The 18,042-nt window shown below is 39.2% G+C and overlaps 1 protein-coding gene across 2 annotated transcripts in view; it reads right to left on the bottom strand.

Annotated features, from left to right (window-relative positions):
* Positions 1-412: 412 nt before the first annotated feature.
* Positions 413-18,042, bottom strand: part of ARHGAP18 (Rho GTPase activating protein 18) — a 121,911-nt gene continuing 104,281 nt past the window's right edge. For both annotated transcript variants that reach the window (XM_037894778.2, XM_007060778.4), the window contains exons 12-15: positions 16,721-16,867; positions 8,647-8,771; positions 7,270-7,331; positions 413-2,960 (exon numbers count right to left, since the gene is read on the bottom strand). In XM_037894778.2, the coding sequence (XP_037750706.1) occupies positions 2,869-2,960; positions 7,270-7,331; positions 8,647-8,771; positions 16,721-16,867 (426 nt within the window). In that variant the 3' untranslated portion in view covers positions 413-2,868. The remainder of the gene's footprint in view (positions 2,961-7,269; positions 7,332-8,646; positions 8,772-16,720; positions 16,868-18,042) is intronic.

The raw sequence follows: 18,042 nt of genomic DNA on the forward strand, positions 1-18,042 counted from the left end.
ATCATGCTGATACGGTCTTTTCATTACAAAGGGATTTTATCAGCTCACCCCCATGCTCTTTGGTCTTCACTTATGCCCTGGCTACATTTTACAGTTAAGTCTTGAATTGTATTTAGAGGAAATGTTGGAGGTGCCTGCTTTGTTACATATACACTGTAAGTATATACTGTAGTTTGGTGGGTCAAAACCCACACCAAGACTGCAGTATAGTACTAAGATGGAGCACCCCAATAAATAAATAATCTTCCTGTTTAAACCGAGGTCCCTTCTTTGGCTGTTATCCAATTGGGCATTCAAACCTCCAAGGCTGTGTGGCCTATTACAGAGCACATAAAAGTAACACATAAGGAAATATGGAATATAGTAAAACACTAAGTGTGTTCATAAGAAGAAAAAATACCAAGTAAACCAGTTTTCATCTGAAACATCTCTTTTATACATAAAGCTATAGACTACCCGTACGGATTATGAAGTGAGGCATTCAAAACAAAAAGTTTACTCAACAACTAGTCAGCATTGCTTTTGTGTACATTTCTATAGCATAATAATTAAAATAAGAGAATTAAGAAAAAAAATTTGATTATAAAAATTATTTTTAAATTAAAAAAAAAGGTAATGGCACTAAACCTGCAACAAAGTTATTTAAATTATCGTAGCCACCAGGGTGAAATTTTACAGCTATTCTTCTCATCAGCACTTTGTTCCTTATTAAAATAACATCTAGAGTTCCAGTAACATGTAAGCTGTTTTTTAAAGAACTACAGCTAAAGTATTATGAACACACAGTTTGCTGTATTACACATCTAAATTGCCTTATATTTATTACATTCTAGACTCATAAATATTTGCTCAAACATTTTTTTGTTTCTTACTCCCTTCCTTGTATTTACAGTATAGTCTTTGTTCTATCCACAAGATGACTTGTGTTATAGAATCCCTGGGAACAGTTCTTCCTGCCCCATTGCAATATTCTCTGCTGTTTTGATTAAAAATAAAAACAAAAGAATACCAAAAGCACACAAACATAAATTGTTCATATGTTGTGTGTCTCACCTAAATGGAATAACTAACCAGCAGATGAGCACAAAACTCTTTCTATAAAGAACACATTCTATAACCTTTACAGTTATATACTATTGCATATCGATGTTGCAGATGCAACAGTTCCAACCGCGTAATTTTAAGTTCACTTGTGAATAATACAGTGTGAGAGCCTGATCCAAAGCTCGTTGAAAAGATTCCCTTTGACGTCACTGGGTTTGATCAGGTCCAAAAGGCCTGATTCTTCCCCTGGATATGTACACAAGACTCCCTTTGAACTCAATGAAATCAGTGTGTGTCCAAAGGGAAAATTCGGTGCAGAGGATATGTTTTCGCTTCAAAGTTAGATCAGCTGAGTGGCACCAGCATTGATCTAGCTCAGGTGAGTAGCCACACTGCAAAGCCACACTCAAGTCACTGGGTCTCCACTGGTGCTGCACTCACGTGTGTGTGACGCTAAAAGGCATATCCCATGTTTCTTCACCCGGTGACTTTTGGGACTTGTTTGTCCTTCTGGGGTCATGGGGAAAATTGTGGGACAGCACTGAAGGACTATCAGCTCTCAAGTGGTTTAGCCTTCATCCTCATTACCAAGTGGGCAGGTTACCAGCCCAAGTGAAAGCAGAACTTGGGCTTTAGCTTATACCCCAGGATAGGCCAGCTAGCCCAGGTATAAAGCACCACTATAGTTGGGTAAGAGGGTTTTGTGTGTGGTCAGGAGCCAGTTTAGCGGCAACACCAAGTAAGAGCCTGGGTTAACTCTGTAGTGAAGACATGCTCTAAGAGGGGAGGAGGGGTTTGGTAGTTTGCTAAATGTGAATTTCAGACCAGTTACTTGCCACAGTTGTTTTATTTATCCTGAATGTTTGTGTTCTGCAATTTGTAAGTAATTTGGCAGTTTTGGGCAGTTTGCAAAATGTTTTGAAATCTGTCAGACGGTCTAAGAAAATCCAAAGCAGTGTTCACAATGTCCCTGTATGGCACCACTAAACAACTCAGTGCCTTCACACTGGATGCTAATATTCCAACATTAGAAAGAACACTACTAAGGATTGTAGGCTTTCAAATGGACTCACCTTGACATGTGGTCCCATTTAAAAATTCTTTACCATCAAGAATACAATCAAACCACTAGACCAATAATATAAAAGGGTGTGCAACTTAGTTTGTCTAGCAGGAATGCTGGGCAGAAATAGAAGTTTTCACAAAAAAAGTCACTAGCCCCCAATTTTCATCAAAATGTACCCCGGAAGGAAAAAATTGGGGCACACTTATTAAGACGGAGACAGGATATATTACATTATAGTTTTTCTACTTTGAATCTCACAGTGACTGAGGAGACTTTATGTCTCTGGAATCATTCTTTTTATTTAATATCTATATTACTGTAGCACTCAGAAGCCCCGGTCAGGATTGGGTTCCCCACCTGCTAGGCGCTATGAAAAACACATATATAAAGAAAGACAATATAGATCTCCCTCGCACAAAAAGATTATAGATGTGAACATAAGACCTGCCAGATGGGACCATTATCAAGGTACAATGGTTGTCACTGAAAAGTCAACATTTAACTTCAGTTACCATGCAATCACTCCTTAGTCTAAATATGCATAGCGGGGAAAGCTAATATCTCAGATATTGCTGCATGGTGACTGTGGTAAATGTTGCCAACTTAGTGGAAACCACTTGTAATTGATTTAATAAGCTTGACAATATTCCTTTAATAGTACAATGCATTTGAATAATAAAACAACATCCTGTCCTTTTAGAATACACAGTATTACGAAGTCCAGTCCACAGATTTTTCTTTTGTAATTTGTTATGAGTTTAACTATGCTTGCACTTTATAACCCACTCAGCATTTGGGTTGAGTTGGTACAGGTCCTTCATGTAGGTATCATCATCAAGGCAGCGTTCTCCTGACAAAAAGAGACGTGTGATTAGATTTAGTACACCTAAAAAAAGGGAATTTACTTTCAACATTCATAGAACTATTCCAGTCTATTTAGATTTTTATACTGTGCCCATCACCATGGTCTCTAACAAAGCAGAGGAAAAGTGACATCAAGAATTACTCTCTTATTTTTCCCCCTGACTCATGGGGGCTGTACTTAGTGGGATTCTTTAATTATCTTGTCCATAATTAGGTCAGATCCTTCAGATGATGTAAATTGAGGTATTCCATTGACTTCAGTGGATCTATGCTGATTTACACCGGCTGAGGATTTGATGCTATTGGGGATAAGTCAAAAGGCTGGGTTTTCCATTTAGATCTGAAGGCTGTTATATTTATGGTCATTTTCAATTCCTTTTGAGGGGAGTTCAAGAGGTGGGGCTTTTGACCAAGAAAGCTGTGCACCTTCCCACTCCCAGCTCTTACCAGTCTTGGTCTTGTTAACAGTTCCTTTGTATCCAGTGTGCACAGCTGTGTTGTGATAGGTCAAATCATGGAGAGAAAAGCAGTTTAACTTCTGCTGATATTTTATCCTAGTCTAATGTCTAGTAGCTGTTACGAAAATAATAATTTAAGCATAAATGAACGTAAGAGCACTGCAATGATTAGAAAGGCAGCAAGTCAATATTAGTAAAGGTAGAACCATGAATATGTCGCCTTGTTTGAGTTGTAGTCTTCTATGTTCCCAAGTTCTTCAAGGAATCATCTGCTATATATACACATATTACATATGCAAACTACGCTGAAAGAATATTATTAAGGTTGAAAAGTCAAGCATTCAAAAGTTAGGAAATGCCAAAATTAAGGTTGCATGAGCAACTTTAATTCAGCCCCCCGTGCACACGCATTATGATACAGTCATTAATTCCACCACTGCGTACCTGACACAAAGGCTGCCCTCCTGCCAAACTTCAAATCCCCACTTCAAACATGAAGGCACAAGAGCTTCTCAAAGAAAAGGTTAACGTAGGCAGTTTTCTGTAACGTTATTCTCAGAAATAGCCTATCCATTTAGGATGAAATTTCTCCTCCCTCTCTTTGCCTCCTGCCCACGCCCCCCCCCAAAAAAAATCAGCCTGTGGCAGACACACAGCATGGAACATTTCAGCCCGAACTTTTAAAGTTTGGCAAAGCTATAAGCAACTGAAAACAGGGTCTTATAATGGATAGTGTCAGGCAACCTGCTGATGCTACCAGCCCTGCACAGAATATACATGAAGGAGGAAAGACTCAGCAGCGACAATCAATAATTAAATATATTGGTCATGTTGCTGCATTTTATAGCGAGCTGTTGGTTCTTTCCTCTTTTGTGCAATCTCTGCATGAGTTTGCTGTGTCATGAAGAAAATGACAGCCAAGAGAAGAAGAGCCCGGACACAACAAATGAAAAGAGAGTCAGCCAGTCTGCCTGCCCAGCAGCTTAAAGTCAGGAAGCTTCTCTTCACCAACCCCACAGTAACTGCTACAGTAATTAGAAGTAGGAAACATAGGGAGTGATAAAATGCAATTATCAAAAAGGTTTATTAGCAAAGAGGAGGATTACTCAGGAGGCTTCCAGCATTCCACCAAATGCCATAACAAGCTTGCAGAAAATCTCCAGCTTGCCACATCTTCACTTTAACAAGCACATGGAGTAACTACATTTCAAGTAGAGGGACTATTCAATAAACCAGTTCCTAATAAGCAACCAGATATAAATTAGCAGTAAACATTTCTCTCTCTCTCTCACACACACAAACACACACACACACACACAGCCCCACTCCCACAGAGCTTCCCAGTATTACAAATATGCATACTCAGATTATATACTTTCATTACATACATACATGCAAATCAACCCAGTGTTATTTACGTACATACATTATATACTACCACAATATACCTGGCGTAGTAATAAATAGGTCTCAGTTCCACTGAAGTCAATTATAAGCCTTTTTCTATGATATTAATATTGCTGTGAAATAAACAAATGCTCCTCCTAAAAACAGCCTTATGGAATAGAGAAGACAGTCTTACTTAACAGATACAGAGAATCTGTGCAGAGAGACATGGAGAACCTATGCAGTCATTTGATATAAATGAATATTATTTTTTAATCAGGCATTAGGCACAGAATAAAAACCTTTGTGACTAGTTGCCCTTACAATGCTGTATTAGAAAAACTGAAGCATGTCTATAACATATTGTAAATAAAAGCTGATATTGTAATGATTTTGGTTTTGGTGTAAATGTTTAAGCTATTTTTAAAGCAGTAACATGGTAGAGAAAAAATAGGTTAGCATCTGCAGAGAGTACAAAAGTATTAAATTTTTGCTTAAAGTTATAAATTTTGGTAAACTTAACAGGCCACAGTTAATAGAAAAAACAAAGTAAATCTAGTTCATGTTGTCTAGTTAATTCGCTCAGCCCATTAAAAATTTGTGGTTAGAGAGTGATTCTCAGTGTAGACTTTAGAAAGAAACACCTTTTCGTTCATTAAAGAAAAATTCTAGCACATTCAAAATGGTGTTCTGGCATTAATCATACTAAGCCACTCTCTTGTTTTAATAGCCTGTTATTCAGAGCTGGGAAACTTGCATCACGGGAAGGCCAGGGAATCTTTCCTATTGACAGTGACTTCCCCTGTGTTTGATGTGGAACACAGGAGTGGAGGTTGTAAGGGAAGCTCAAACAGTAAGCATGAAGATAAGGACTGTTTTACTGTTCAGTGCGCTTAAATATTTCTCATTTTTAAAAATAAATCATTAGGAGAAGCTATGACAATGTCTCTCTCCTTATAGGGGAGATTATAAGATGCTATGGTGCCACCTATATGTTGATGACACCAGCTCTGTCCTTCCTTCTCACTAAAATCTCCCTGATGCCTTATCAGAGTAAACTAGGGACATGGATAAAAAGCAGCTGATTCAGGCTCATCCCAGGCAAAACAGAAGTGATGCCAGTTGGCAGGAGACAGCACTTCAGAGAAATGCAAAAGCCTGTGACCATGATCTCATCCCTTCTCCACACTCAAAGCTTTTGGACTCTTCTCTGTTGCTAGACACCCAGATAGCAACCATGTTCAAAACCACTTTTCCTCCTCTATGACTGGGCAGGAATCGATGGTAAGCTTTCCTGCCAGAAGAGAGCCATGCTATCGTCACCTTCAGACTGGACTGCCATTATAAGGCGCACCTGGTAAATACTAGGAAGGCTGCCCAGGTATTACAGTTTGTCAGGTGTTCAGCGGCCTAACTGCTGAACAGGACGGACCAACTTTGCACTAGTTGCCTGTGCTGCTCTGGGTCCAGTTCCAGGTTCTGGCCCTCATCTACGAAGTCCTGAATGAGGTGAGCTCCTTCCTTCAGTGACGAGCACTCTCACCTCACACTGGCGCGGAAGCTGCCGTCAGTAACGACTCTTCTGTCCAGGGTACAACTTGTAGCGGCTGGGACAGAACGTTCTCTTTAGGCGGCATAAACCGATGGAATCTGCTTCTACTGTGGCTTGGACAGAGGCCATCTTTAGGGTGAGTTACAGACTTCACTTCTTCGTGTCTGTAATACTAATATATGTGACATGTGGCGGGGGGGGGGGGGAGGGGCACTAAGAGTCGGGCCCTTCAAGTAGGAAGTTATGAAAAAGGAAGAATGGATGGAGAGTTTCTGGTGGGGACATGCCTTGTATATAAACTTGTGGGTAAAAACATTCATATAATGATGATGGACATTTTAGAAATGCAAATCATCCCAAATAAATACTAACAGGAATGCCAACTTAGCAGATATCCATGATATAGATTATTACATGCTTTTGAGCTACCTCTTACTATCCACTTTGGGCTTGATTCATCTGTGAAGGAGGACTGTGATACAATGTGCACCCTTGCTCATGCAGCCCTGGGGCACAAAAGATCTTTTCCCAGACGTTCTTGCATGTGGGAGCCTAGACAGGGTTCCACAGAACCCAAGCCAGCAGAGGGTGCCTGTGTTGAATAAACGAACCCTCTGGATGTGAATATTCTGGCCCCTACTCCCTCTCCTTCCAGCACTGCCCATCTTTTAAGCTGTACCAGGTGGCTCTGGATGAACATGCAGCTACTGGTGAACCCATGGAATGAATGAATCAAGCCCATAATTAATTCTAAACTTTATCAGCCAAACTTTTGCCTCATTCACACGTACATGTACCCACAGTGAAGTCAATAGGGATCATGTGGATGTAACTGAGGGCAAAGTTAGGCCCAAGCAATCTCATTTCAGCAAGGGAATCTGTTGAGAAATCATCCTTACCAATATTTCCTCCAATTTCATATAAAAATACCTCTTCTTTCTTGAGAGCTTGGACAACTCCACTGTTAGGAACAAAACAAAATGATTAGCTATCCCACCCAATAGCTTGCAATCAAACCACTTAAATGTGCCTGGGAAATGTGATGGTAGTTAAGGAAACTGACAATGCATCGAAATTATCTATACATTTCTATTTTACCCATCTCTACACACACAGAAAGGAAAAAGACTATCACACCAGTATGATAATGCAAACAAGAGTAATCCTGCATAGTAAATTATAAAGAAGAAAAATAAATCAGACTTTAAGGAATTGAGACTTTTAGAAAAGATTAATCTTTTTATTGACAGTTGGTGGCAGCCTGACTTTGTCCTCTTTGGCTCTGCTCTGAATTTTTTTTTTTTTTTACTGTTGCTGCAAAAACGAATTCTCCCATCATACATTTCATATCTCTGAATGTGTAGGGGAAGGCATAATCATGCTCTTATTTTCCTTCTTATTTTTCTGTAACTAAAAGGGGGGCAAACATAATTTTTTCCAAAACCAATAAAATCCTCATCTGATTGCGATGAGGTGTGCCAACTTGCAGCTGAAAAGAATGTTTTGTCAAAATCATAAGCCCCTTTAAAAAAAGGAATTTAGATAAGAATAAATTCTTAATCTTAAGAAGAATGGAATGCTACTACATCATCATTAATAACTAGATAAATGATGTAGAAACTGAAAAGTTACTTTGCATTACCTCCCTCGCACTCACACACACACACACACACACACACACACACACAGTAGGATCAAAGTCCACCTAAGTTAATGATGTTAAAGTCCATCTAAGTTTCCAATGACTTCAGTGGAATTTGGATTAGGCCCAAATATAGATATTGATTTACATCTGTGTATATCTCTCTCTCATAGATCTATGTATATATAGATATGAATTAATGTTTTTTCCTGAAGGGTTTATCTTCTCTTTTCCCCATTCCTTTTTCTCTTAGACTTCTTTTCTTAGAGTTCCCCGCTAAATTCTCCACAGGAAGATATAAAAACTTACTGTGTTCCATGGATGCCATTCCTAACCCAGCTGACAAAACAGCAATTAATTCTCTACCAACATACTGCACTTTGGCATAGTCCTGAAGGCCTCAATATGTAAGGATTTAGGCTGTAAGGAGCATTAGAAGTGCTTCTTGGAACAATCCAAATCGTTAGTTCATCAAACATTTATTTGAACAGGCTAAATTCACTGGGCACTGAACTCACTTTAATTGTTAACCATATCTGCTCTTCTGTCAAACTATTTTAAAACTTTTTTTGTGATACGAAATACTAAAAGTCACTTATTCTGAAATGTTAGTAAAACAAAAAGGGATTTGTACCTCTTCTGGCTGAGAAACCTGGCTACTATATCACTGGCTTTTAGTTCTTCCGTCAGCTGTATTGCCATGGAAACTTTCGAAAGATGAGGCGCTTGCACCCGTATCACTCCCTGAGGAACATCAGCCTGCAAAGCAATAATGAAATTGGAACAAAGCTGCTAGCAGCTGGCTTTGATGAGTTTCTCCAAATACTGCATGGAATAAGTAATTTTGTACAATGCTCTGTAAGTATGCTTAACTACTGTCTACATCATTGCAGAAAAATGTTAACTACGTTGTAATTTACTAAATTACATCAGACCCTCAAATCTCTTTTTAATGCCAATAGAGAACTTTATAACAAAAGAACAGTAATGTTTAATTATTTTCCATAGATGTTATGAATGATAACAGTAACGATTATTGCTATATTAAGAGACAATTTCAGCATGTTATGAAGCTTGTGTGTTTGATACAGTAATATATGAACCAGATTCAGAAAGGAGATGTTGTATGCGCTAGTGCCAGGCCAAAATTTCCAGTTTCCTTTAACCTGAATTTCACAAAAGATTTTACAAATGTATTCACAGATCTGTCTAATTTGTTCAATTGATTTTTTTAACAAAATCTTTTCCCTTTCATATATAGACACTCACAAATCATTTGTGCAGCTTTTAACCTCCCTTTCTTGTTCTCAAGACTTTGTTCAGCTAGTCAGCATGCACTTTTGACTACATAATGGATATATTTTATTTCAATCCATAAATCCCATGGTGATGAATATCAAATTTATATCAGTGCAGAAAAATGATTGCTTTTTCTATGCAATATACAATACTGACATTTGGCATTAAAAGAAGGCATAATTTATTTATATAGTCAGTCCTAATTTCTGTTCTTAGAGAATTTAGATAATTTTTCTGTACACATAAACTACCATTTGCCTGGTTCCAAATGTCCTTGTTTTGATGTTAAAAGAAGTTTGTGTCAGGGTTACTGCAAAGAAGTATGAGGAGTTCTGAGAGGTAATTCTCTTTTTTTTCTAAACACTGTGATTGTAAAGCTGAATGTTTGTTATTCATCATCAGTGAATAATATCAGAGGTACAGAGGTTATAGAATTAAGCCTAGAAATATTCATGTACACAGATGTGAATCTGGAGCAACTCCATTGAAATCAGTAGAGTTAGAGTGGTGTAGAACCAGTATAAATAAGATCAGAATCAGACCCATAGGTTACTGAGTACAAATGTCATCAGACTATTAATTGCACCACAGTGCTGAGCTCTGCAGTGATAAAATAAGTCTGATCTTAAACCAATGGACTAAGAACAATCACAGCTTAAGCTGTACCCCAGCTACTTTCACAGTCTTTTCATGTATGTTACAACTCTCAGAATTGAATTGCTAGATTTAACACCTAGTCATGTCTAAAGAATTTACAACTGGTGGATCAAGAGTTTGCAAGAGACTACTAGCAGTGATCATGACTATAAGTATCTGTCAAACTGTATACACAAAGTTAACTAGCTCTTGCTTAAATAGCTCTTGCCTGTCTTCAAAACTGTTATGAACATATTCACTGTCAACAAGGGAGCAATCTTCTGAGGGTGGAAAGGCTATTATCCTGAATAGCCTTTCATTGTGTTCTGCACAGTAAATTTAAATCAGCCTTCATTTTCGTATTCAGTTGGATTACATAGTGATTAATTTGTTTGCTCATTGGGCATATGATGGATGTGTGTGAAAACTGTTTGGCTTGATTGTGTGAGTGGGAACAAGTGTGTTAAGAATTTCCACAATATTGTGACATCAAGGTCATAGGTCAAATGGAAAACTTGTTTCATAGCTAAGGAAAATGCACCTATCATCATCTTCAACTCCTAAATTTCTTGGAGGAGTTCATGTTCAACCACAGCTACATTCAGGTACCCTACCTGTAGAGAGAGCGATCCTCAGCTGCACCTAACCCGTGTTCAATGCAGCTGATAGAAAAGAGGGAAGGCAGAAGTGGCTTTAAGATATCTTTCTCTTTCCCCATCTCTGAGGTTCATCATCGGATAAACTGGCCGCTACAAGTTACCTTGAGTGACACGGTGGGAGAGGCAACATCTTTTATTGGACCAAGTTCTATCGGTGAGAGAGACAGAAGTTGGTACAATAAAATATATTACCTCACTCACCCTGTCGCTAATATCCTAGGACTGACGCCGCTACAACAACACTGCACACAGCTAAGTTGCCTTGGACCATTATGCAGCCAAGGACTGCTCTGTCCTGCCGGTGACGTGATCCCTCTCTGCCCTGTAATGGCCCCTATGCCAAGAGAGATGGGATAGTGGGTGACATAAAACTGGTTATGCCACCTAAGGGTTTTCCTACCTCGAGGAAGCCCCCAGTTGTCTGACTAAAGCAGATTTCAAGTCCAGCTTGGTCCTTGCACCATAACAGTAAGGAGACTTAACCAGAGCCATGGATCTGGCCCACAGAGCTGTAAATATGGATGTTTTGGAAAGCAAATAACCCTCAGGAGCTTATAAGAAGTAGTCATTAAAGCAAAGCCTGTCTAACACTTAAGTCCTACTTAGCCCCTATTCTGAGAGTGGAACTTAAATGGTGCATAGGGCATATGCTCTGCAGAAAGGTGAAGATAATCCACCACATGCAGGCTATAGGATAAAAAAGCCACTACTGCCATTTAGAAACTATCCTGCACATATTAAGGTAATTTTAAAATTATGGCATTAACTTATAACCCACACACTGACTTCTGTGGGACTGCCTGGTATGTAAATTGTGTAGACATTAGCCCCATTTATTTGGAAGTCTAATGCTGCAAACAAGGAAGCAGATGGACAATTAAAGATGTGCTCCTGAGAATCCTGAAATCTCAGTATTCTACAGTTATCTCAGTTATTTCAGTATTCTAAAGAACAAGTCCAGACGTATCACGACGTGAAATGCCTTCTTACAATCAGGAGCTATACATTACAATCACAAGTCTGAATAATATAAGATACCCAAATATGAATACTGTGCTTCCCTGCATCAAATATTATGGAATGCCTTCTACAGGTAAAAAGGATTTATGAAATAAACTGAAATTAGATTTTTCAGTAACCCTATATAGAGCCTTTTCAGACTTAAAGCCGATGCTTGAAATAATACAAGCATATTTACAGCTGGGTTATGATCCGTTACATGAAACCTCAGTCCTAATTCTTAAATGGCTTGGGAGGGGCATGGGGTGAGAGACAGATGTTTTTGACTGTAAATGCTCAGTGCCACCAAATTACATCAGTTAAAAATAAAAAAGATCTAAAAATATTTTTGATTTAACTACTTCACTATATTCTGCTGCAGTTTCTGTATTGCAGCAGATGATGGCAGCATTCCTTGAGGTACCAACATCCTAATTGTACTGAACTGTTTTCAAAGAATTTATATGCCATTAATCTTCCCATTTTAAATGATCAGTGTGAAGGAACTGCATGTTAATGTTTGGCTATCTCCATTTTAAAAGATAGATAGATAGATAGATGGAAAACTCACTGTTTGTGTGTGTATTTGGAAGGAAGGTTGAGTACTGTCTGAGGAATCAGTCTGTTTTGAAATTGTGTTCTGGTCAGAGATGTTTCAAATCCTGCATCAGCCCTCTGAATATGGGTAAGAAATGTTGAAAACCCTAGCCCCCATCTTGTAATACAGATGCAATGTTGCAGAGTCTTTTATCTGAATGGAGTTCATTGTATACAAGGGTCTGCACTGATCCACTTGTTTACAGGATCAAGACTAAGCTTTTGCCTAATGGCAGAAATGCAGTCAAATACTATGCCCCCCAAATGCCACTTCTGAGCCATTCTATAAAGGACTTTGAAATGCTGATTTGTTAGTGCTACAACACTGATCCCAGAGCAACCATCTCTAGAGGTAACACTTTTGCAAAGAATGTCGCAAAATGACCATTCTTCAGATGGGTATTCTTGGGGTGACTGTATGGAGAGGACTTTAATATCCGATGAAGTGAGCTGTAGCTCACGAAAGCTCACGCTCAAATAAATTGGTTAGTCTCTAAGGTGCCACAAGTACTCCTTTTCTTTTTGCCAATATAACTAGTTACTGATATATTTCTACTTCCTAAATTATGGCTGACTTGCAAATACACCATCAGTTTTTTAATTCTGTGAAGAAATGGACATCTAAGTTTAACTGGCAAGTTATTTCACCTACCTTTAAATGTCACATGCGTACTTCAACTTTTCCTAGCCTTAAAAAATCTCTAAATTACACAAATTAGGGGTTGTTTTCTTGGAAAAGTATATACTTCTCCATTACATCACCTTGCAACAAACCCCTAGGGTTGTGATTTTGTACAAGATCATGGATTTTTATGTGTAATTCTTTTCAGCCTCTCTCCAGTTTGCCTGCCTGTTCTATTCCTGTGAGAAAATAGGGAACTGGTATACACATGAATCCTATGCTACAGTGTGCTGCGAGAAAACTAATACATTTCAGAAATCCTGTTACCCAAGACAAAAGAACAAAACAGACAGGAAGATCAGAGGGATGTTGCAACATACACATGTGGCATAAATCAAACAATTGATAGGTCTAATTTTTGGCCTAATGGCCTTGATAAACTTGCTTACATCAGAAAACTGTAGTCCTTATGTATCAAAGCTTGCCCACAGCTACAAATGAAATAGGAATTCAGACAATTCAGGCCAGTGCAGTTTTACAGCCTTCCACAAGATGTCTCTAGCTCACTGAAATCTGGAATATGACCTCTGCTAAAGAAGATGATCTCTTCATAGTCATCCAAGCCCAATTTTTATTCATTATGATACAAGGGAAACACATATTTGGTGTTACTTGGTTGTGTGTTTAAAATACCTCTTGCCTTCAGAGGGTCTCTTTCAGATGCATTAAATTTAATAAAGTAGATTTTACTGGTAAATAAACTAAAAAGTAAGTTATATTTAACTAATTGGAAATAATGATGCAACAGGTGTGTTTGAGTAAACACCCCACATTAAGATTGACAATCCAATTAGCAGATCCAATTTTTACAGACCAACAGGAAAAAAATTCTCCAAAAACCACATGCAATTTAAAATCAGAATGTGTTTATGCTGAGTGGCTGTTACATTGAAATCTATCCTTAGCAATCACTTCTGGGACTGACAAAAATTGGTTGCTTAATGAAGATGGTGCTGTAATGAACATGAAGCCAAATTGTACTCTGTATCTGGGAATACAATGGGATGGAATATTAAGGCAGTGGAAACTTGGACAGATGAATAGGGAGGAGCACAAAAATATTGCTCGAGCATGCAGGGGTGTAATCAGGAAGACCAAAACACAACTGGAGTTGCAGCTAGCAAGGGATGTGAAGGGTAACAAAAAGGGTTTTTACAGGTATGTTAGCAACAAGAAAAACATCAGGGAAAGTGTGACACCCTTAATGAGGAGGCAACCTAGTGACAGATGATGTGGGAAAAGCTGAAGTACTCAATGCCTTTTTTGCCTCGGTCTTCACAGACAAGGTCAGCTCCCACACTGCTGTCGTGGGCAACCCAGTATGGGGAGGAGGTGAGCAGCCCTCAGTGGTGAAAGAACAGGTTAAGGACTATTTAGAAAAGCTGGACATGCACAAGTCCATGGGTCCAGATCTAATGCATCCGAGAGTGCTGAGGGAATTGGCTGGTGTGATTGCAGAGCCATTGGCCATTATCTTTGAAAACTCGTGGTGATCAGGAGTGGTCCTGGACGATTGAAAAAGGAAAATATAGTGCCCATCTTTAAAAAAGGGAAGAAGGAGAACCAGGGAACTACAGACCGGTCAGCTTCACCTCAGTCCCTGGAAAAATCATGGAGCATGTCCTCAGGGAAACCATTTTGAAGCATTTGGAGGAGAGGAAGGCGATCAGGAACAGTCAATATGGATTCACCAAGGGCAAGTAATTCACCAAAGGCAGACCAACCTGATTGCCTTCTATGATGAGATAACTGGCTCTGTGGATATGGGGAAAGCAGTGGACATGATATATCTTGACTTTAGCAAAGCTTTCGATACCATCTCCCACAGTATTCTTACCAGCAAGTTAAAAAAGTATGGATTGGATGAATGGACTATAAGATGGATAGAAAGCTGGCTAGATTGTCGGGCTCAACAGGCAGTGATCAATGGCTTGATGTCTAGTTGGCAGCCGGAATCAAGCGGAGTGCCCCAGGGGTCAGTCCTGGGGCTGGTTTTGTTCCACATCTTTATTAATTATCTGGATGATGGGATGGATTGCACCCTCAACAAGTTCACAGATGACACTAAGCTGGGGGGAGAGTTAAATACACTGGAGGGTAGGGATAGGGTCCAGAGTGACCTAGACAAATTGGAGGATTGAGCCAAAAGAAATCTGATGAGGCTCAACAAGGACAAGTGCAGAGTCCTGCACTTAGGACAAAAGAATCCCATGAACTGCTACAGGCTGGAGACCGACTGGCTAAGAAGCAGTTCTGCAGAAAAGGACCTGGGGATTACAGTGGACGAGAGGCTGGATATGAGCCAGCAGTGTGCCCTTGTTGCCATGAGGGCTAATGCATATTAGGCTGCATTAGTAGGAGCATTGCCAGCAGATCAAGGGAAGTGATTATTCCCCCCTATTCGGCACTGGTGAAGCCACATCTGGAGTATTGCATCCAGTTTTGGAGCCCCCACTATAGAAAGGATGTGGACAAATTGGAGAGAGTCCAGCGCAGGGCAACGAAAATGATCAGGGGGTTGGGGTACATGACTTAAGAGGAGAGACTAAGGGAACTGTGCTTGTTTAGTCTGCAGAAGAGAAGAGTGAGTGGCGGATTTGATAGCAGCCTTCAACTACCTGAAGGGGGGTTCCCAAGACGATGGAGCTCGGCTGTTCTCAGTGATGGCAGATGACAGAACAAAGAGCATTGGGGGAGGTCTAGGCTGGATATTAGGAAACTCTATTTCACTAGGAGAGTGGTGAAGCACTGGAATGGGTTACCTAGGGAGGTGGTGGAATCTCCATCCTTAGAGGTTTTTAAGGCTCAGCTTGACAAAGCCCTGGTTGGTATGATTTAGTTGGGGTTGGTCCTGCTTTGAGCAGGGGGTTGGATTGGATGACCTCCTGAGGTCTCTTCCAACCCTAATCTTCTATGATTCTATCATCTTCTATGATTCTATGATATAATCATTTATAAGAGTTGTTTTCTTCTACAGGTTCTACTGTATATTCAGTTACCTAACAACTTGACAATTTGTCTTCATCCCTGTTTTAAAAAAAACCAATAATCCTCTCAGTCTACTAGATTTAAAAAATCCCTTTCCTTTCCCCACCCAGATATTGTATTACAGTGCTTGACAGGTTTTTCACTGCTCTTGTTATTGGCTGTAAGTCAGTTGTGATCACATTCCAACATGACTACCATCTGACCTGGTAGTGTCCAGAACTGAATAATATGCACTACATAGAGTTGCTGAGTGTAGCTTCATATAATGGAATTATTATAAAGAAGAATGTGGTGCACAGACTTTATGCTTTTGGTGGTGGCCTTCCACTGCACTCCTCTGTGGTTCACCATCAATTAACATTGTGCTGGAACCACGACAATGTACCCAGAAAATTCAAAGAGCAGCAGAAAAGATATATTCTACCTGGAAATGCAATCAATTCTGTGCATATTCAGCAACAATCATAATATATACTTTGGGAAGTTTAACAGTCTTCAATTAAGTCTTTGTACTATTCGCTAAAAGATAATGTATGAACACATGTTAAATGTTATTAGGATATATAAACACAAAGAAGACGACAATACTTCAGGATGAGCTTTTCAGAAGTGTCCAGTGATTTTGTGTGCTTGTTTTTTTGAGTATCCAAACTGAAAAAACACCTGATTTTCACAGGATGGGTGCCTAGCACTTTCTGAAAATCAGGTCCCTTTAAGGTGTGTCTAGTTGGACTCCCAAGAATTGAAAGTCACCTCTCAGTTACGTCTAGGTAAATCAATTCACTTCATTCTAAGTAAAAGGAGAATTTGGCCTAATAACTATGATTTGACAAGAGCCTATTTCTTACATCATTGGGGCTCTTGTCTTGCTTTTCATGTTTTTCCTTGTCATAAGCCATCTTTTTCAGCAGTTTCTTCATAGCTTTGTCCTTTTTCTCCTTCTTCTGACATGCAGTGTTTTGTTTTCTCACTTGGTTGACAATAAATTTAGGAATCTGAAAGAATATACATCTTAATTATTAACACACATATAACTTCCTTGAAATACTACACACCTACCAAAACTTTCTAAGAGACATGCTGTCAGATGGGACTTGCAAAAGCTAATATTTATTTCCAGTAACAAACACTCATAAACAATCTAAGGCCTTGACCCCACATTTGGGATCTGCTAGAGTTGAAATTAATGGGGCTATTTAAGGAGTAAGGTCTCAACATGAGTATGAGTGGCAGAATTGGGCCCTCACATAGTGTTTCTACTTCCCTGAATCAAAAAATATTAAGCAAGGAATCTGTATTACAGATTTTGCCCCATAATAATTCTGTAAGTGTGAGACTGTTGGAGGAGATTGGAGATTGTTTAAGGTAGCTAGTGGAAAACAAAGCCCCAAATTTCACAGGGATGAGCTACATCCTGCTTGTAGGTCTTTCATGGGGACTGTCATGACACAACTAATTTTCTCAAAGGACAATGACACGCCCTATACAGAAATAAATTTCAAAACAGGAGACAAAGATCTTGAGGTTGAAAAAACAAAACTACTCATGAGATAGGTCATTGTTATAGACTATACACAGGCATCCCAGAAGACTTATCTTCGAGATCAGGTATTCTACATAAAAAGAAAAGGAGTACTTGTGGCACCTTAGAGACTAACCAATTTATTTGAGCATAAGCTTTCGTGAGCTACAGCTCACTTCATCGGATGCACTAACCAATTTATTTGAGCATAAGCTTTCGTGAGCTACAGCTCACTTCATCGGATGCATACTGTGCACAGTATGCATCCGATGAAGTGAGCTGTAGCTCACGAAAGCTTATGCTCAAATAAATTGGTTAGTCTCTAAGGTGCCACAAGTACTCCTTTTCTTTTTGCGAATACAGACTAACACGGCTGTTACTCTGTATTCTACATAGCTATATAGTCTATATCTCACATTAATAGTAAGACTGAAAAAATCTAATTTTGCTCTCATCTACAATGATTTTACCATTGGTGTAACTTCACTGAGAATTACCCATCAGTTAGGGCCCAGCTGTGCCCTTTGCTGCCTCTCCCTTCCCCTCCCCCCATCCAGCATGTCAATCTCACCCCTGCATCACTGGTAGGGGTTCAGATGCCTCCTTGTTCTTTGAAAGCAATGATGATTTGATTGTGATTTTGTAAAA

The sequence above is a fragment of the Chelonia mydas genome, chromosome 3 (assembly GCF_015237465.2).
Source record: "Chelonia mydas isolate rCheMyd1 chromosome 3, rCheMyd1.pri.v2, whole genome shotgun sequence".
Taxonomy (NCBI): Eukaryota; Metazoa; Chordata; order Testudines; family Cheloniidae; genus Chelonia; species Chelonia mydas.